The following is a 21,888-nucleotide window of genomic DNA, read 5'->3' as shown; positions in this document are numbered from 1 at the left end:
CACACTGAGAGACGACGCAGGGGTCTTGTGAAGTGGCGAGCGCCGCTCTGAGCAAGCAAACTCCTCTCATTGTTTTCTCAAATTGCTTTGGATATGAACGATCATTAGAGAAATGAGAGATTAGACTTTTTCTTGAGGCGATGGCACATGCCCACAGCTGACTTCAATTTCATGTCTCAATGAGACTTCATTGAGAAAATCAAAAACTGCTGCCATGTTAAACGCAATCCTGACTCTGGAGGTTACATCTCAGGAATCCAAACAGCAGAATCCCCTGAGCTTCAGTGACACACTGGTGAGATATGCCGTCAGGCTCGAAACGAACGGCTAATCCACACATGTTCTCACTCATAGATGGATTTGGCTGCAGGATCAAGGACAGCGTGGAGGAGATGGACACTATCCTTGTTGACAGTACCTTGACAAGTGTAATCCCATATAATACACACTGGGTAAACAAAACACCAAGCCAACCGTGCAACCGCGGCCCACACTTCCTCTGCTCTGCCTTTGAATACAACATTCTTTCTCTGTTTGAAACAATATGAAAGAAGTTTAACTCGCAGCTTTACAAACAAGTGCAAAAAGTGATACACACGGCCAAATATGAGAGGGAGACACATCCACATGTGTACATAAAAAGCAGTAACGAGAACAAACTATCGCACAAAGCAACAATCACATGCATCTGCACGCATGCATCCATACATAAACAAAGACACACTGAAAGTATTTCACGAAATCTGAGACTCTTGAATTGCTTTGTGACAGGGAAGCACAACAAAGCAGCAGAAGAATCACCATCGAGATTCATCATACTGCAAATAAATCCTGGGTATTCCTCTGTTAATCCATCACTATCCCTTCAACTGTTTGAAATGTGTAGCTTACAATCACACACAGAAGATATTTTGTGTGTGGCTTTGCTAGCAGACAGGTCAAAGAAATCAGCAAGTGATTTCTCTTTATTTGTTGACAAGATATGTGAAGAACTTAAATGAAAAGACCAGAAAATGATTATCTATTTAAAGAAATAAATTTAAGAGGGTGTAAATGGCATATCCCTTGTAGATAATAGGGATGCACCGATCCAGCTTTTCTGCTTTTATCTTTTGTTGTAAGGTGACTTTGGGTGTCATGAAAGGCGCCTCAAAATAAAATGTATTATTTTCTAGTTCTAATATCGATACCTGGCCTTTGGGTGTAAACCATAGACTGTATATAGAGTGGACAGCATGGCTCTGCCATTGACATTGTACTGTTTTGAAGCCATAATATCCCCATCACAGGCACAGCCATCGGTAGCAGTTGTGCAGCCAGAGTCTGCGCAGTAGAGGCTGTGAGGGATTCTGGGAGAATCTGAGTGGAGTCAGGTGACAAAAATAGTAGTTTTTTTCTTTCGCGAGTCTAATCTCTTCTTGACTCTGCCTCCCAACATATTTTACAATCCCCCAAAAAAATACACAAAAAGGGCAGCTGTCAATCATCGTTAAATGTGACGTAAAACCTTGTTTTCAACCTCTTTTAACTAATGAAAAGGAAACTTTTCTGAAAAAAGAGGACTTGAACACAAGGCAGCCAAATGATATCTTCAAATCACCACAACAACTGGACATGAGAAGCATTTGTACGAGGTGTATTACATTTTTTTAAAGTTTGACCTCAGCCCATCTGGAATGACTGGAGAGACAGATTTTTGGACTAATACTGCAGCCAGTAACCAGGGGGAGCAGTTTTTATGGCGACCTCACTTTAAGCCAAGCAAGATGACGTCCATTTTTTTCACAGTCTATGGTATCCACCAATACCGCTTTCAGTCCAATACCAGTGTTAAATAATAACCTGCATGCTCTACAGTGGGATAAGACAGGTGATGTTTTGGGCAAAAGGCAAAAAATGAGTTTTCTGAATAACTGAAGTTAATATCTATTTAAACTTTAAAATATTTAAATGTTTACCAGCAAAATAATGCTTTACAACTTACAGAAATTCTATTCAATTATAAACTTGTATAACCTGTAGTTGCTAAGTTATGAGTTAGTTGCTTATCAGATCTCTCACTTCTCTAAACCACCACCTACTGCACCTTTCACAGAAACTGAAGACTTACCCTAAAGGCCTGGCTGTAGGGCCCGATGTTAGCAGGGGCCCAGTGGGACAGGCTCTGGACATGTAGGGCGTCCTTCTGGTGGAAGCAGCCTTCCTTAGGGGGCTCAGCCCAGTCATGGAGTAGGCAGTCCATTTGCAGCAGCTGACCAGTAGGCAGAGGAGCCTGCACACACACCCTGTGAGGAAAAGTGAAGTAAATGAAGTAAATGGACCACTTTATAGTATCCTAAAGAAAATAAAAGAGTTTGAAAAATGAAAAAACAGATAGAGGGGACATTAAATGGAAGATGCATGTGCTTCAGGCTTACCTAGCTGGAGGGTTGATGCCAAAGTGTTGCTTGTAGACGGCATTGAGTGGTGCAAAGTCCTCCATGCACCTCACATACAAGTGGACGAGGATGATGTCCTTCATCTTCCAGCCCCGGCTGTCCAACTCACCTGGAAAGAGTCAAAACATTACATTGAAAATCTTCCTGTTGGAGCATTTTTGAGTCGCATTGTTGTGTATGTAATAAAACATCCTTGGGAATAGGACAGGCTTTCTAAACAGAGAGCTCTGTTATTCAAATCAACATCCACATCTGCAGTTGCAACAAACACAAAACGTTTAAAGGGACTGTCACAATCAGCCATGCTTGTTATTCACTGGTCAAAAATTTAAAGTATTTTTTTCAATATTGTGGTTTTGGTTGACTTCTTTCAGCTGCTTTCTTCTGCTTTTGTGCCACAATGTCAATGCTGCCCTGAATTTATGGGAGTCTGTGTTACTTTAGAGGCATTTGTTTGTGAGCATTTAGGGTCTGTATGCCTACAATCATCACAGTCTGCTCAAAAAGTCATTTCTGACATCATCACTGTTGTTAAAAGAGGTGGATCATTTCAAAGTGTTTTATTTCCAACACTGAAACTGCTTTAGAGAGGTAAGAGTGTGTACCCCCTTTCTATAAAGTGCCTAAAAGTCTATCACAGTATGCGTGCACATTGTAAGCTTTGGATGAAAACACAGGCGCAGCGGCTCAAAGCAAACCCTTTCCCCCTACAACCATCTGAAAGAGCTTCAAGTTTGTTTTTCCTTTGCCAACACCAGCGTCTCAGACTACTTCACCCTCATACAAAGAGGTTCTTCATTAAATATTAACTTGTTTAATATTGTCTCTGCACTGTGAAGGCTGTTCAGCCGAGCACCACGATAAACATTAAATATGCTTTTCATCTTTCGCTCCTCTTTCTCCATCAAAAAAGAGAAAGGGAGGGGAAAAGAAGGACCCAGATACACTGTAAAAGCATGCCCTTTTAAACTTCTGCAGGGGGAAAGAGATAACCCACCCAACATGACTGCACTGTGTGTCTGTGTGTGTGTGTTTAAAGATGCTTGCTTTTGTTTAATTTGAAGTGCTCGTCCTTGTTTGGTGACCAGCACGCCATCCTCTTCTTGTGATGGACGGAGTCTCTGACATGCAGGGTTTTGCCTGCTGGGTTGACAAGCGCCTTTGAATAAGGAACGACTTCTCAAGCTCCACTACACCTCCTCCTGCTCATGCGTCTTTAGCAAACACAGCAAGGAGAGAGAAAGATGCCCGAGGAACAAAGAAGTTTTTCCCCCCATATGCTACTTTCTGGCGAATTTTATGGGTTTTTAGTGCACATTTTTACAGAGAAAACCCTGCAGAACTTGTTCCACTGAGCTTCTTCAACCACCCCTGGACAAAGGAATTCTGTATCATCTCTCCTTGAGCTTATCCAAGATGCAATCTTTATTCAGTCGAAGAAAGCATGACTTATAAAAGGTTAGTTTACTTGTGTGTGTCGTTTTGTGTGTCTTTTACTGTGGCAATTTTGGAGGAGACAAAAAAGAATTGTGTTGTTGACTCTTGAGGTATTTAAAAGCATGTACACCACACTCTCCACAAAAACTCTCTCTGTGGATAACTCTCCACACTTTTGTTCAATACTTCTTCCTCCTTACTTTGCAGCTGGTTGAAAGCTGCCCAAGTCTGGCTCTGGATTTCAGGTTGTTGGCTCTGAAGGCCGTTGATGCCAGAGATCCACTGGTAGCCTTTCGTGCTTTTGAGGGAGCAGGACGGAGGAAGATCTGCAAGAAAAAGGAAAAAGGTGGGTAGGTTAAGGCGGTTGAGTGCCTATTATGCTTGATGAAGACAACTAGAATGTACGGCTTCGTTTTATTACTTCCGCCAAGGAGGTTCTGTTTTTGGGAGAGTTTGTCTGTCTGTTTGTCTGTGAACAACATAACTCAAAAAGTAACAAACAGATCTTGATGAAATTTTCAGAAAATGTTTAAAATGGGATAATGAAGAATAGAACAAATTTTGGAGATGATATGGATCACAGTCTGGATCCAGAACTTTTTTAAAGGATTCTTTATCATTGTGAGATAGGGCCGTTTTCACCATATGTGTATATAACTCCACCATAAATGGTTGGATTGCTTTGCAAAACAACATAAGACAAAGTCACAATAATTTCTGACAGATGTAAAAGTACGATCCAGATCCTGACAAAATTCTGGATACTAAGATCCAGAATATGAAATATGTACTGGGTTATCATAATTTTTAACACTGTCAGGTAACAAATCATCGTATAAACATGCACAACATTAAAGTAGGACTAAAGTGTTGGTGGCAATCACAATATGTTTGGAAGAGGTCTGCGCTCTCTGAGTGTTTTCTAGTCTCAATCTCGAACCAGGAAGAATGATATATGGGAAACATAGATATAATTGATGCAAAGAAGTCCTGTGTCAAAGAAGAAATGAATTCACAGACTGTCACAAACACACCCCTGGAATGACACCTCCTGTCAAACAGTCACTCAGAAATACTAGCATCATGATATCGGCCGTATGACACAGATTCAGCGAGCAAACACAGCACACAGACATCATCTGACAAACACACCCTCACACACACTCAAGCATGCATGTCAGTGCGCGCATGTTTCACCATAAATGAGTCTCACCGTGGCCCCGCTGACAACTAAGGTCACAACTTGATGTAAATTCTTGCCGGTTGTCTTCAGCTTGATCAGCATATTCCACCTCTTCAGTCATCTTGTCAATGGCGCTCTGGCAAGGACAACTACCACGGGGCAAAGCGCTCGCCACCACATCCTGCAATAAAGCACCACGGGGAATACATCAGGCCAAACGCCCACCAAAGAGCGCTCGGCCTTTTGCAAAGACAGACAAAATGCTGTATAATTAGTCAGCCATTTTTCTTTTTTTCAAACAACCCACCAACCTGGCTCTGCGTATGTGTGTGCGTCAGTCTTTCATGACAACGGCCCAGACAGACATAACTTCAAGGTGAATGAATATGAAACAACCAACTAACATATTCACAGTTCAGGGGAATAGGGAGCGGTGTTTTCTGATACTGTAGATTCAATCATGCCGGCTGTCAGTCAAAGCCCATGACTGGATGGCTGAGACATGTTTTGGATTTCACCCCTCTTTTCTTTCTGTTTGCTTATACTTTGCCTGTACTTATTTAAATAACAAATTATAACCATTCTCTAAGGCGTACATATTACCTGCCAAATCCTGCTGGGCCATCACGCATTTAAATACATATTTCATATCTCTTCAACAAGCTCCTCTCTCCCTGCCCAACACTCATTCAACCCCCCTCTTCATCTGCTGTCAGCCGCATTAAGCCATATGATAATCAAATTAATTATATTTCAGCCCCTCTCTCCTGGCCAGCATGAAAAATAGCTTGACTAGCATTAACGGAGGGCAAATGATGGTGGTCCTTCCCCACCCCCTGAGCCCGGTGCGGTTTCCTCTAGTGCTGGTGTCACCGCCGATCTGTCACCCTGACGAGAAGAGCTTCAGAAGGCTGAACCAGGGCAGGTTCTCCCCTGTTTGCCCCTGCCCCTCCTCCCCTCCTTGCAGGCTCTGGATCTCCCTGCTTTCTCCCTTGCAACCTAGGGGGGGCTACAGGGTCTGTGTGAGCGTGTCTGCATATGTGTGTGTGTGTGTGTGTGTCTGTGATGAGGGGGTGGAAGCGTGGGTGCTTGGGGAGTGAAAAATATATAGCTGTAGGGGTGTTGTGAGGCTGCAGGGTCATGCAGGCTGTGGGATGGGGGTATGTTTTCTGTCCATAACAGTCCCAGCCCCCCAAACGACATAGAAATAAACACACACACATACAGAGACACACACACACATGAGAAAGGCTACAAATTGAAACACACAACAAAATCAAATGTGTAGCTCTTTTGTGCACATAAACACATGTGTGAATCACACGCTTCGCCAAGGAGACACATCAAGCTGCAAGCAGAAACTAACCCCTGGTGAAACTTTAATACTCTCATCTCGCTGCAGCAAATATATCAGAGTTCAAGCAGCACTTTCTGTTGGCAGGGAAACTCATCAACAAGGAGGTGTCTCATCCGACCAGACAGTTTCAACCACAGTAATTAAAAGCACACATAAAGGAGGCTCTATGACAGAATTTCAGACAATAATTTAAGGATTATAAGCTGCCCGGTCTTGCAGGGAAAGTACAACATTTCAAGTGTCACCCTTCTTTTCTGTGATGCCCTGATTAGCTCCTTCCAATACACCGAAAGCCAATTTCTACTAACCCACCCTGCAACCCCCCTCTGTCTGCGTCCGCTTAGCCAGCTACCTGAATGCAAAGCGCCTTAATATGAGTGGACATGTTTATTAAGCTGGGCCTAGTTTCGGGCTGCAGTGAATATTGCAGACGTCAAAGTAGGCCATGTGGAGCTAGAGGAGAGGAGGAGCACGAGCAATGGAGGGAGAGACCGTGAGCAAGAGGAGGCCCCTCTGGAGGTCGATCTGAGCTGTCGCCCTGCAGTGCCGTGTTTCTCTTCTTCTGCTCGACAAAGTTATCAGACACCGAAAGGTTTTGTTTTTGTTTGTTTTACCCCTCACAGCAGTTTTTATAGTAATCTACCCCAGAGTGAGTCAAAGTTTTGTGGTGAAACTGATCAATGTATGGTTAAACAGTGTTGATCTTGATTACAAAACAACATGCGCTCGTGGAGTTTCACTCACGTTGTCTTTGCTCATGGTGTGCATCGCGGTGAAGCGGAGGTAGCCAACTGGAGCGAAGGCATCTGCCGAGTGGATAACTGTCTCTGCTGCATCTCTGCACACAAAACAACTTTTGCTGCTTAAAAAAAACTTCTTTCAAAACTTATATTAGCCAAGTGATACACAAAATAACTATTAGAAAGCAGGATAACTGCTTTACTCACATGACAATCCTCTTTTTGAAGAGAGGGCAATCCAGGGTGAAAGTTTCATATTCGCCTCCTTCTCCACAAATGTGCACTCCGTACTTCTGGGAGAGCTAAAAACAAAACAAGTACAAAAAATCACTTTAAAAGCAGTATCAGCAGGAGGATTGATTATTTCTACATTGTCTTCTTAAATGCATGTAACAGCTGCTGCAGGGTGGATGTCAAACATGGCAGTTATTAGCACCCTGCTAAAATAAGCTTCATCTTTCTCATATTTTACAAAGCAGTGATTTGTATGAGTGATATTTTTAAGGATTTAAGGTTGTTGTTTTTTTTGTAAAAAAACAACAACAACAAAAAAAACACAAGAAACAAAACAAAACAAAACTACTTTTTTACATGTACAGTGCAGGATCAAAAACAGTATGATAAACTACTGTCCATCATTGGGCGCTGAAAACAAAAACTAAAAATCATTCACAGGAGCTTTAAAGAGGGGGTATTCTGCTTTATGATGGTTTTATACTATCTCTCTGGTACCCCCATAGTAGGTTTGCATAATTTACAGCTTAAAGAAAGCTTTTTTTTTCCCACACTGGTGACAATCCTTATTTCAGCTTATGTCTGATAAGCTACGTTTTAGCTGCTGTCTCTTTAAGGCTCCCTGCTCCACAAACCCCATCCCCTTTGAGTGGTCAGTCCTCTTGAGGCCCGTCTTGGGCAGAACCATGGACAGATCTTGGTGTTTAAGGCCTGGTCTTTCAACGTGTCATGAACTAGTTCGAGGAACCTTTTTATTGTTTATTTCAGCAAGTTCTCATGAAGATCTTGTGCCATTTTTTAGAGCGGACCACTTTAAGTTAGGAGAAAAAAAATGAGGTTTTTAATATCAATAAGCTTAACATATAGTAATATGAAGTGTTTAAAAAATGTGCTTGTCACGTCTGAAAATCCAGCTTTGTTACTTTATATTCATATTTAAAATATGGGAAAGTATAATACCCCCTCTTTAAGACAGTCTAAAACTTTATCAGTCACTACCTTTTCATTCTGTCATTTTCATTCAATATCTCTTATTCTTATCATACAAATTCTAAAATGTCTGCTACGACTTTAACTTGTGTTTCAGGAAAATTAAACAAAACCACAAAAAATGTTTAAGTCTTAAATCCATTGAATATATGTTGTTTAGAATTTAGAATTACATTCTTTTTAAAGCTCCTGTAAGAATCCCAATTTTGGTTTTCGTAGATATATAGTTCATGCTTCCTTTTTTAACAGTCAAACAAATAAAAAATATTCAAAGATTCAAGGATTCAATATTTTTATTTACCAATTTTTGGGGGGTTAGGAAAAATGTAAAAAAAAAAAACTTTGTAGAAACAGGCAGTCTTGTTGTCGATGATCTTGTTTGTTTTTGTCACTCATATAGGGCCCACATTAAAAATTTTACCTTGTTTCATAACAAGCTAAAAACTCCACACAGGACCTTTAATGACTCGTTTCCTATTAATACAGACATTACTAATCAGTATTAAGTTACTTTTGTCATTTTCTAGTCAATCTCTAATTTTACGAGTTTTAATTTCTCAACTGTATTATGGGTTGAAATCTACTCCAGGAGAAAGGATTTGAAAGCCGGCTTTAAAAGCAATTCAAAACAAACTGAAAGAATAACACAGTGTGATAAAACAGGAATCCTACTTCTGAGACATTGGGGAAGTTGGTTTGTGTCACTGAGTTATTTTCAAGAAAGGAATGCAATAAAAGAAAATATCCAGCTTCAACTCCGGGCATTTGGAAGATATTTTGAATGAGATGTGATCACTGAGTGGCATGACTGTAAGCAAAGTGAAGTAGAAATATGTGGAGAAACTGATGTAAAGGGTGAAAACAGAGTAGTAAGATAGTTCTGAGTCTGTGACCTGTTTCAGATAGGGCTCCATGCTCGCCAGAGGTTTCCCCAAGTGCTTCTCTGGATCCAGGCCTGGCACCCACGTGAGAAACACAAAGGGACACAAAAGCAGACAACACAAAACACAGTTAAAGACACAAACACCATTTCCCAAAGACACACATGGAAAGAGAGAGCAGAGAGAGGTCTGATCAGGAACAGAGAACAGTGATTGAAGATGACAGGCAGGGCGGTTTACGGGCAGTCGCACAAACACACACGTAAACCTGCACCCTGGATCTATTTGTTTGACTTGGTGAATAGTGTACACAGATCTCTCTGGGTAAGGGCAACAGTTTTCAATTGCTGGCCACAGACCCCTCCCCACTACCCCATCGCCCACTGCCCCCCCTCCCTTAATCTTGTTCCCTTTGAGAACATAAACTCTGGAAAGAGATTGTGTTTATTTGCCTTTTTTCCCTCCCCTTCCCCTGAAATGGTGCATGGAAGTGACTCACAACCATGGGAGAGAAAAGAAGGAGGGGAGGGAGAAGAGCTCTGTGTGAAAACCCACTGCTGCCTTACAACACAAGTTGAGGTAACAAGGCAAGGCAAATTCAAGAAAGATGGAAAATTAGCAACAAATACCAGAGAGAACACTAGTCTTCCTGCAGGCGGCCCTGGTCCACTTGTTTCCTGCACTATCTACTGTCCTCACCTCTGTAATTAAAGCATAGACTGTATATAGAGTGGACAGTGTTGTTCCATCATTTACCATTGTACGGTATTGAAGCCAAAGTTCCCCCGTCACAGGCACAGCCAATGTAGCAGTTGTGCAGCCAGAGTCTGCGCAGTATTCTGGAAGAATCTGAGTGGAGCCGGTCTGACAAAAATTATATATATATATTTTTTCTTTTGAGAGTCTTATCACTTCTTGACTCTACCTCCTGACATAGTTTACAGTCCCCGAAAAAAATACACACGAACGGCAGCTGTCAATCATGGATAAACGTGACGTAAAGCCTCGTTTTTAACCTCTCATAACTACTGAAAATGGAACTTTTCAGAAAAAAAGAGGACTTGAATACAAGGCAGCCAAATAGTATCTATAAATCACCACAACAATTGGACATGAGAAACATTTCTACGCAGTGTATTGATTTTTTAAAAGTTTGACCACAGCCCATCTGGAACGACTGGAGAGCCGGATTTTTTGACCTATACTGCAGCCAGTCACCAGGGGGAGCAGTTTTCGTGGCAACCTCACTTCGAGCTGAGCAAGATAAAACCCGCAAAATAACTTAAAAAAAAAAAAAATCACCTATTTTGGGGCTGATAATCTCATTATCAAATTGTGGATTATGAACAGGCAAATTTCTATAAAAGTGAGATGACTTTGTGGTCAACTACAGAGACCTCATAGTGCTTTTAAACAAGTTGTGCTCATTTTTAATTCCAGAAATTAGTCGCTTTTGAACATTACTAAGTAAGCATAAGCAGATTTTAGAGAGACAGATTTAACAGTTTTGCTCTGGGTGCTTGTTCTTATTTGCACCACGCTGAACTCTACCTCACCCACTGCCTGTATGAGCTCACTCTGTAAACAGGTCCCTCCACAATAAAAGCACTGCCTACGTTTTCCTACCAGTAGCACAAAAAAACTAAAGCCTGGAGTTGCAGGTGCTTTCTACAAACAATGGAGCACTAAAAAGAAAACAGGAAGAGTGTGTAAAATGCTAAGTATTAGGAAATTCCAAACCAGATTGCCATCTAGAAAACCTGTGAGCAAAGACACAGGATTGATTAGCTGTCACTGGTTCTCCAACACTATCCCTCCTTTTTTAATAACTTAGAATAAGAAACTGATGATCTACTCTGAGTGGCATGCTGTTGTGACGGTAACGCCATCACAATGAAAAAACTGCTTAATTGCCCCGAGTAATTTCTGCTAAAAAAATCCAATATAGCTCCTGTCTTCCTGCACATCACGTGGGTCTCTTCATCAGCATGTTCATGTGTTTAATTAAAGGACCAAAGTTAATCGTAATGTGAGAATCTCTCCTCTCTCATGGCCTGACAACCTCAAAGGTTAACATGTCATCAGTGGTGGCCCCATGGGGAGTGAAGGATGGGAGACGATTGGGGAAAAAAAAAAGAGGAAGAGGAGATGTGAAGGAAGGACGTCAGGTCCCATCCTGGGTTTCATCTTAATCCCAGCTGTGCCTCTCCTGCAGGGCCTCAGTTGTCCAGCTCTGTAGGGGGGGTGGTAGGGATGGAGCGAGCGTGGAGGGAGAGAATGAGGAGGCCCTCACTCTCTTCCCAGGGGATCCTTGGTCTTAATTAGTGTGAGAATATCTAATCTCAACATCCTCTCATCTTAACCCTGGCACAAAGGTAATAAGGAGGGAGGAAAAAAAGCATTAAAATTCAATCCCATTTAAATATCCTCTTTAATTAGTCATGCCTTTTAACAAATTTTAATAATTGGCTCCAAATTGCTGAGGGGATGCCGCCTTTTTAATATGTTCATTAACTTCCCTGCTCTTAAATAATATATGATACATGATTTGATATTTACAAGGAGGGATGAGGATAATGGGGATCTAAGAGGACAGGCGTCAGTGATGAAATGATACAGAGATGGCATTAACATGGCAACATTCCTCCCAAGACCACTTAGCACTTGTAGGAGTGTTTTCTTAATTGATGCTCCTGACTGACTTAAGGTTACTGACCGTTTGGAAATAGCAGGAATGAGCCCGGGCTTGCGGGATACACACTTTGAGAAGTCTTTGAGTAGCCACTAGTGTGAGCCGTCAGCGATCTAACACCACTCATTTACATGATCTTCACATCTCTGTCTCCTGTGAACCTGTTTTACAACTTGACCTAAACCCAATTACCTAACCTCATTATGCCACATTAAACCCAAATAAGCCCACTAGAAGCTGCCATTAGTCTGCCGCCAGAGACAGCGAGAGCGCACTTTGGCGAGAGAAGAGCTTCCCTAAGAGAGACCGAGAGGAATGGTCCTCCTTTAAAAGGGCTTTTTACCTCGTATTATCCTATAAAACTCCAATTAAATGTGGTGAACTTTAGAACTAGGGAGTCCAGTAATGAGGAGGTGCATTTTTTAGAAAGCTTGTTGACATTTAGTGGGTTTAAATTAGCAAAGAGTGAAAACTTTACCAGGAAACCAGGAGTCATTAAGACATGCAGGTTATTTTTTTTTCTATAAGGATTTAAAAAAAGGAATCTAAAAAGTTGTTTCAGAGTCACCAAAAGTCAAATCTCTCAGATAAAACACTCCCCTTCTGAATTCTATCTCTTGCTTTACCTTCATAGAAGTCAATGGCAATTATTTCCAGAGCCCACTAATTCTTTTTAACAACCTTGATTGGCCTTTCCCCAGCCTGAAGAGGTTGATTCATGTAAACCCACAGCAGTTAGTTACCTATCTAATTGAAACTGCGTGTGATTCTGCTTACCGAGCCTAATGCTAAATTAGAAGCTGAGAGATTCTAGATACTGCCTGAGCCGAGCTGAGCGCAGTATCGCAGACATCCGCAGGTTGTCTTAAGATCTGGCGTGCCAGCTGACAGCTCGGCTTTAATCCCTGCCTTCAGAGAGAAAAAGGCAGGGAAAATTGGATTCATGATGTGTAACATTTTAGCCTTTAAATGGATGAAATAAGCATCTCCTCCCTAGTAGGTGAGCTGCATCGGCCTTTAAGCAACGCTCTCAAAGACTCCGCCAAAACAATAGCTGTTCACTATCACCTAATCTTCGCAAGAGAGTGGGAGAAATACAAAACAGAGAGGAAGAAAGAGAACGGGAGGGAGGCGGCGTCGTACAAAGGATGATAAGATTAAGGTTATATGTGAAATTTGTCAAGCTCTTATCTGAAATTCAGCGTCTGTGAACTGAATAATAGGCAGCAGGAAGTGTGGAGCAATCCCATCAAAAAGGAAATTTTTTCAGTCCAACAAATCAAAAAAAAATGGTAAGGCTTACAATCAGAGAGAACATAACAGGACAAAATGGAGGCCTGGTTTTTGATAGTTTTCTCACCATAAAGTCTAAACAGTAAACCTTGATCCTTGCATTAACTATTAATCCTTTCGATTAACAGTTAAAAAGGGGTCATGGTCAGCAGGTCACAGGACAGTCAGGCGAATTTGTCCGGGTATTAATCTTTCTCATCCTTTTCTAGATATATATTTGTTACAGAATATATCTCCAGATTATAGAAGTTTAAGTTATCCGGATGTATTTATATTTAATCCAGATGCAAGCTTTAACGCAACCTTTCTTCCACAACATCACTCCATCAGTCTGACCCATCCCTTTGCATCTTATTTAGTGATCTCTTGTGGGTAGGATGCTTGATTTAGAGTGAGCAAAACCCCTTGACCACTGCTTGACAAGAGCAACGCCAGAAGAAAAATGGTCCCAATTTATGACAAAACAATCTGTGGCAATGAGTCCAGCTTATTTAGCTTCTCCTTGTTGGCACCATAGATGCCAAGGTAAAGTAAAAGTGTTACTTTATAAAACTATCATATTCGGTAAGCATGCTAATTCAGCGGGCTACACAGTATAGGTGTATTCATACTGGATCCTGTCCAGCGGTCCTGGTGATGGCAGCATAACAGATTAAGGTTACAATTTCTAAGAAGAAACTTAACTCGTTTTCTATCCCATAACTCCCTGCTTACCAAACATTATCCTTTATGTATCAAATCCAATAGGGGGGAAAAATACAAACAAAAATCAGAAAAGTAAGATATTCATGTTTTACTTAAATATGGATGTCACAAACAGCATTTTTCCCCCTGATACCAATCTGATATTTATGTGTTTTCTTTTAAAGCCCAGAAACAACGGTGCAGCCTTTCCTGTGTTAGTTAACTCAGGGTGTTTTGGTCGTATTAAAGTGCATGGCTGTTGGACTGTTTTCACTTTCTAGACAGGTATATTTCCAAACTGTTGATAATTAAGTCATGGAGTTGCTAATGCTAAGGTAATAGATTATCCTATGTTTGTTTTCACCTTTTTAAACTGTATGCTGCTGGAGAGCTACCGTAGGATGCTGTAAGGCAGATGTTATTGCTATAATGTGTCTGGTTGTGTACATATGTGTTGTAATAAAGCTAAGTGTGTTTGTTTTTCCACATAGATGTACCATACGTGAGCTTATTACATTGACATCAACTTTACAAGACTGGGTGCCAAGCTAAGTGCTTGGTTATACTGACGCAGCAGTGTTCGGCTGCAAATCTTACTCAGTGTTGGTGAACTATACCAGAGATCAGGATTGGGACATCCTTACACTTAAGCATTTGGTTATTTCCCAATACCAATAATTTCTGGAGTCTACTTTCACAAACACTGATGAGCAACAATCACGGTTTGGGGAAAGTGAAAGTGAGTTAAGTGTATTTGGATTTTAGACAATAGAACAGAAAAAAAAGACAATAACTTTGTTAAAAACTGTTATTTCTATGTGTCTGTCTGCTCAGGTTCTGGGTTCAAATGTGTGTTTACGGGGCTTCATTTCAATATTGGCAGTAACATTGTTCTACTTTCTTAGTTCTTGTAATGCAGCTTGTTAATGCAGAGGTTTGTGCCAGGAATAATGTTTCTTGAGAAGGCTTGTAAGTGTAATTGTATTGTACCAAATTTGCCTTTAATCACATTTGTGTCTGTACAAAGATGACTCACTGTGCTTTGTATTGGGATGCTGTTACCTGCTTGTTTAAATTAAAAAAAAAACAAAACAAAAAAAAAACTGTTATTTGGCAACCTTTTTGACACTATAAACCAGCATTAGTTGCAGCTTGAATATAACCCCAACTGGTCTTTGTTTCATTGTCATATTTTAACAGAAAGCTAACGACCTCAACTGTAAGCCTTAAACATAATGTGTACCGTCCCTAAAGCTACATATGATTCACTGCAACTACCTCTAATTTGTACAAAAAAGTAGAGCCTCGGTGCCTCTCTGTTGTTAACAAAACATCAAAGACAGAGAACATGAACTGATTGAGTTGAATGACTTATAAAGTTAATCTGGCGTGTGTTACAGGACAGCACTCCTAATTCCAGGGACATATTGCGTCTTGTCTATTGGCAGAGACTTCTCATGAAGTACGGTGCTCCAATATTGTCAAAACATCTCCTGCCTCGTAATATATCTTTGAAAATGAATTTCTAGGGCAAGGGTTAAACTTGGTGGATAATTTGCACACCCCGTGTCCAGAAGATAACGTAAGTCCCTCGTTTCCTTCTCTTGCAGCTGTCATATAACTAAAATAACTGAAACATCAGTCCTAAAAGCTAAAAGCTTTTGCTTAGTTTCTTTAGATAACTGAAATAAAGCCATTCTCTTCTCTGTAGAAAAAAAAACTGTACATTATCCTAAACATACCTGAGTGCTTATTACCCTTGTTGTATATTTTTAATTATGTTTATATGTGTGTGATAATCAGTTAAAGCTAATTTATGACACAAAGGGCTGCATCCATCTGAAGGGTAAAGGATCACACAGCGATGAAAAAAGGTTTTCCAGCAGATAGACCTTGATTTCACACGTGCCAATTATCTCTGGAGCTGAGGTCCAATTATCTGCCTAACCTGTGCCCTCACACACACCTGCACTAATCAATCAATTAACTAATTACATGAATTTTTAATCCTGGCTTATGGGATTGCCAATTAGCGCAGTTCGCTCAAGAGATAGAGAATTATTAAGTGACAGTTTCCAAACAAAAATATGCAATTCTCTTGAAAAAGATTTAAAAAAATAAAACAAATAAATAAATAAATAAAGCCTCAATGCTAATTAGAACTATTTTTTGACATTCATAGGCTTAGACTGAGATAGCTGAACTTACTTCACTACATGCAATTTGGCATCTTCAAAGACTGAAATCCTCTCTCTCTCTCTTGTGTGGTTTCAGGCTGCCATCAGCACGCAAATGAACACTTCTGCCGAATTCACTTAGAGGATCATCCTGCATTTGGACAGCTGTCTTTTCACTGCAGGGATTTGTCATCAAGGAATATATCCTCCCTTAAAAAAAGATTTTTTTTTTCTTTATCCATTCACTGCTAATTTTCACCTGTCTTTTTGAGTGTTTAATGAAGGAATATTAATCTTGAATGACTTCTCACTATTCAGAGCTTGAAGGAGAAAAAAAACCTTGCTTTGACGGAGTATCACAAGCGGCTCTAGCCGTCAGTTCACATGCAGACTTAACCTTTGCCCTGTGAGAGTTGTTTGTTAACATCACGGTGTCTGCAAGAGTAAATCCCACTGAATCTCCCTCCTCTCACACATACGCACAAACACACACATCTGAAAACACCAAGGGCCACCAGGTATGCCCTTCTGTCACCCAATCTCCCGCGAGCAGCACACCTCGCTGCTCAGACCTGCTCCCACCAAAGCTGCAATTATAAGAGTGCTGCCTAAAACGCCCCAGGCGCTTGCACCCCTATTCAATCCTCTCCTTTCTAATTACCACCGCCTCGGGACAGGTGAGGAGTCAGGGCTGATAAGATCTTTCCTTTTTTTACCTGTAGCCAAAACACACATGCACACACACACTTGCACAAACACCGTCAGTGGGAGGCCAAGACACACACTCAAAGGCACCCAGGGCAATTTTCCATTCTAATTATAATCTTCCGAAAAATGCTGAGAATTTGCTTTTAGACAAAGTTGTGTTTGGGGTTGGAGGCTTGGCGGAGGTAGTTGGGTTATAAGGTGACTGAGGTCTTTAAGGTGTGGTTTTATGTTATTCTAGAAGGGAAATTCAGCTTTATAATTGATCAATTAATACAAACACAGACTAAGATCTTATCTTGTTAAGAGCTTTAAAAAGAATTGTCTGGATTCTTACATGAAAAGAAAAAAAACAAGGATTCTGACACCATCTCTTCTCTGACAGACATCTGACAAGGATATTCTTTATTGCAAAAAAGTCCTCCATCATGCGACTATTAAAAATGAAAAATGGATCCAGAAAATAAAGTACCTATGATAAATGGCATGACGCACACGTTCCATGACTACTTATTGAGGAGCGTTGAAAGATTGGCAGAATAACTTGAACGTCCCACTCAGCTCTGAGGGTCATCAGTCAGCCGTGGACCCCTTTTCGACTGATTGCAACCAAAGGTGACAACAAGCACTTAACAGCGCGTAAACAGTGTCTCTGTGATGATCTATCACTGTGAGTAGCTTGAGAGTAAAAAGAGCCATTTGTAGCCGTAATTATCATTTATCACTGAATCCGTCAAAGAGATCCAGCTGCACTCGTGTCAAGTAGATACAGGTAGGGATCTCTAACATCATGTACCTGTGAAAAGAAAAAGAAAAACTTCTTTTCTTTTAAACTCTCTTGTTATTCAGTAATCTGATCTTTCTGTCCTCGGGCTCCAAAACAGGCAGGTAGAGAGCAGATGACACCACATTAACCTCTTCCCTCAGCGCTGAAGCAGTTGAGAAACGTAAATGAGAGATTTTAATCTTCGCTTCACGGACCGTGTACTCTGAGCTATGCAGAAGCAGAGAGCAGTGTTTCTCTCACACAATGGGGACATGCGCCGCTTATTGACAGGTTGCATTAATGTGTGAGGCAATCACCTGTGATTATTCCTCAACTGCCAACCCTCCCTCCCTCCCAAAGCCACAGCAACCCCTCCCTCACACCTCCCCCTCCCTCTGTGCATCTTATCTTCTCATATTGTTGTCTGCTTCAATACCTCCGCCGCTGGCACAAGTCTCAACACCGCCGCTAAGCCGTGGATTAATGATTCGAGCATTAGTCTGCTTGTCTCTTTTTTTTCTCTCTGGTTACACCTCCCCTTCTCCACCTCCTCCTGTCCCTCACTTATCCAAACTCGGTCCCTTCGATCCCTGTGCCAAACACTGCTAAACCAACATGGCACCTTTGGAGAAAGTACAAAATGAGAGCAACAAAAAAATGGGGACAAGGTGGGAGGGGATGTCACACTGCTTGCCAGCTGCCAGAGGCACAAAAGAGTGGGGCAAAAACTCACCAAAGGCGGCAACTTTGATGAGGATAGCATTGAGGTTAGATGATATCATCGCAGAGAGAAGGGACTCTTGGTCTTGGCGCCACAGGTAGGCCAGGGGCTGCAAACTTAGCCGCAAACATCTGGTGAACAGGTGAAAGGAAAAAGAGGAGCAGTAGATAGTAGAAAGACAAGAAGATGAAGAGACGTTAACATTTAATAACATTAAGACAACTTCAAAGCTGGGCTGGGCCCAATCTTCATTTTTAAGACATTACAGCCCTGATAAACCTGAAGGACATCCTCTTTGTTTAAGCTTAGTCAAAGACAAACACTGAATCCTGATACAGTGGTCAAGAAATGCCTCAATGCTCATGTGATAATATCTGGTTTGTTTAGGGGTACAACAGCTGAGTGGTGGAATTGTTTGTGAATAGGAGAAGAGCTTTGTGCTGAGATGTCTTGAGTTTGTAAAAGTTAAACACATGGGAGAACAAAAAAAGAGTGTTAAAGGCAAACCACAAAGAGTAAAACAAAACTGGAATAACTTTAGCACAGACAGTAAGTAATAAATGGTAATAAATCTTATACCGTTATTTTTAAAGGACATGCATTTATGGGTTGAGCAGTAGAACTGAGTATGTAGGTTGCGCCTCTTGTTTTGGGCTTCCTGTACCCCCAGGTGCCCAATTGGCACCTCATTCTATATTCTTTATTTGGATCCCCACCGGCTTCCATAAAATCCCTGTTTCCCCTGAGCAGTCCGGTTTAGATCAGATCGGTTTGGTACAGGTTGGCTTGGTTAAGCTTGGTCTTGTTTGTGTTTCCACAGCCAACTGTGGCCCCTCGTGGTAGGGAGTGTGTAAGCTGGATGCCAACAGCCGCATGTTTGACATAATAGTGTGACGCCATAGTAGTGCTACACAGTGTACCCTGCTAATAAATCAAAGGAAGAAGAAAAACTCAACACAGTAAACAAAAAGCAACAATGGAAGACATCCAGCATTTTGTCTTCTCTGTCACTGGCATGTGGCTTTTTGATACAAAGTGCAATCAAGCTTTGTCTCAGAGAAGGCTGTGAGCCATCAGGAGAAATGCAGCTGCCATCGCATGGTAAGTGACGATTCTTTTGACCGATCAACTGTCTGCAGTGTTGTAGCCCCACCTTCCAAGATCAGATCAGTTTAGTCTGGCACCCATACAGGAGGGTGCCAAAAAGTGGGACGGCTCGTCTTGGTTATTTGGGCCTCTGTCTCGGGATTAGTCAGTTGAAACACCGTAAAATGTGTGTCGTGCTGAGACAAACCGAACTGAACTGCTTGGTGGAAACGGGGCTTAAAGTGATACTCTGGGATGGAACAAGTTGGGTCCTATCATAAGGTTTAGGGCAGAAATTACCCCTACAGCAGTGTTTTTGTGCAGCAGAAGCCCAGAGCGCTCGCACCAATTTTTACTTGACCAAAAACACAAATAAACAGACCCCCACCAAAAAAAAATCTGATATCGGTCTGCATTCACGCTTTATTTAGATAATTTTCAGCGCGTTACTTTCACACAAAAACACTAAATAAGGCTCAAGTTCTCATTGTGTCTCTTTGTCCTGGCAGACTACCTGCGTTTGTTTATATCTGGCACGTTGCACGCGCGGACTGATACACTAAGCAGCGAGCGCCTCATAGCCAGCTGTGGCTCTGCAGTGGAGGTAGCGCCGTTTTACGACACGATGAGAACTTGAGCCTTATTTAGCTGCGTTTTTGTGTGAAAGTAACGCGCTGAAAATTCTCTAAATAAAGCGTGAATGCAGACCGATATCAGACTTTTTCGGTGGGAGTCCGATTATTTGTGTTTTTGGTCAAGTAACAAATGGCCCCGTCTGAGTGCAGAGGAAACCGGCAGACGAGCAGGGAGGGGGTCTTTGGTGTGAGCGCCCTGGGCTTCTGCTGCACAAAAAGTCAGGTTGCTAGTCTTTCTGGGAAACACACATCAAACAGCTATAAGAAAAAAAATGTTTAAATCACTTGTTTAAAACAAACAAGCATTAGAAGACAAGTATGAAGTTATACAGTGGTCAGGAGGTGTCTGCTCCATGAATTGACTTTTTGTATTTACAAAAATTTTACTCAAAACTGAAAAAAATACCACATCCTGTGCTCTTTAATCAGGAACTGGTGAAAACAGAGACAGGGTATTAATAAAATGCCATAAACAACACTTGGTATGTTTAAAGTATGTGTTTAAACAACACTCTGGTCCATGTTTAGAGACTACAGAGGATGTTCTCTTTTCCTTCAGTGGATCACAGAACATGCGTCATTCAGGTTCACAGGCCTGGGTGTGTGTGCATTTGAAGTTAGAAGTGTGACCTGGATCATGACCGGTGAACTTACACATTTTCCACACGGACCCTCTGATAATCTGAGAGAATGGCCCCCACAGATACAGCCTGGACATCCTCTTTTTCCTGTAGAGAGGAATAAAAGATGAAGGAAACTTTACCTTACAGATTGTTTTGTTTGGGAATACTGTATTTGCACTGTTACGTCTGTTCGACATCACAGCCTCAGGAGGCTACTTGCTCAACCCACTGTGGTATCCAGAACGTGATATCTGATCGAAACCACACAAACACATGTAAACAAACATGCACAGGCTGAAACACACAAAGAAGAGCGTATTCCTGAGTGTCATTCCTTTCACTTTGCTGCAATCCTGTGGGGATGTTTACACTGTGGTCATATCAAGGCCCTCATGCTCCAGCCCATACCCTCTGAAGGTTTGTGTACAGAGCCTTGCAAGTGAATGTGTGTTTACGCGAGTGTGTGACGCAACCAGAGGCAGTTCCTGGACCTTATCAGAAGTCTGGTGTGAACAGGGGAGATGAGTGTGTCTGGCTGCGGTTTCCCTTCTCTACACACCCAGCTGGAACTTGCAGTGACAACGTGAAGTATCAGAGGAGCGGTGTGTCTGTGAGTGGCATGTATCTTTAATATTACTGAGGGCTAATCTAATTGCTTTTCATATCATATTCATATTTCACAAACAGGGGGACAACTATGCACCAGAGAGGCACTGACACAGCCTTGAGATGTGTTCAGTCTTCTCTCAAGAACACAGGAGTGAACACACACAAACAAACACACACGTTTATATATGCACGACCCCCTTCCCTACCCTCATCATGTCCCTCCCCTACAGACACACACCTGCAGATTCATTAGAACATTACATGGGCTGTAATTAGAATGAGAGGCAAGGGGTAGAAGCAGTGGAGGGATGCACAAGTCTCCAGTAAATTACCTTGTAGCCATTATCAATTTCCCAGGCTACTGGTCCTTAAGATAACCCCCTCACACTCACTCACACACACACACACACACGCCATCCCTCCACCCCTCCTTCTCCCTGTGGTCCCTTCCTGCAATTTTTCTCTGCCTGATAAACATGCTGATTAAAGCGAACAGCGTGTAAACCTTTGATACTTTCCTAAATGAAATCCATGCCCTGCCTGGGGCCTGACGCTGCGCTGCAACGCACGATGCATCTCGCACACATACACGCGCAGCTCCACGTAGGCGTGCCAGCTAATCAGATAAAGGATGTGC

General features: G+C 41.7%; 1 protein-coding gene across 1 annotated transcript in view; it reads right to left on the bottom strand.

Moving 5' to 3' along the window:
- The window catches only part of dph6 (diphthamine biosynthesis 6), a 69,680-nt gene that overhangs the window by 31,331 nt on the left and 16,461 nt on the right, over positions 1–21,888 (bottom strand). Inside the window, exons 4-12 of the mRNA XM_074691255.1 lie at positions 20,674–20,747; positions 18,311–18,429; positions 9,273–9,334; positions 7,363–7,457; positions 7,160–7,253; positions 5,089–5,239; positions 4,076–4,201; positions 2,418–2,547; positions 2,111–2,285 (exon numbers count right to left, since the gene is read on the bottom strand). Of these exons, the coding sequence (XP_074547356.1) occupies positions 2,111–2,285; positions 2,418–2,547; positions 4,076–4,201; positions 5,089–5,239; positions 7,160–7,253; positions 7,363–7,457; positions 9,273–9,334; positions 18,311–18,429; positions 20,674–20,747 (1,026 nt within the window). The remainder of the gene's footprint in view (positions 1–2,110; positions 2,286–2,417; positions 2,548–4,075; positions 4,202–5,088; positions 5,240–7,159; positions 7,254–7,362; positions 7,458–9,272; positions 9,335–18,310; positions 18,430–20,673; positions 20,748–21,888) is intronic.

This window comes from Halichoeres trimaculatus, unplaced genomic scaffold (assembly GCF_033239565.1).
Source record: "Halichoeres trimaculatus isolate MK-OKI-2021-1 unplaced genomic scaffold, fHalTri1.1 fHalTri1_scaffold_17, whole genome shotgun sequence".
NCBI lineage: Eukaryota > Metazoa > Chordata > Actinopteri > Labriformes > Labridae > Halichoeres > Halichoeres trimaculatus.
Note: the sequence above shows the minus strand (reverse complement) of the source record. Positions and strands in the feature narration are given on the sequence as shown.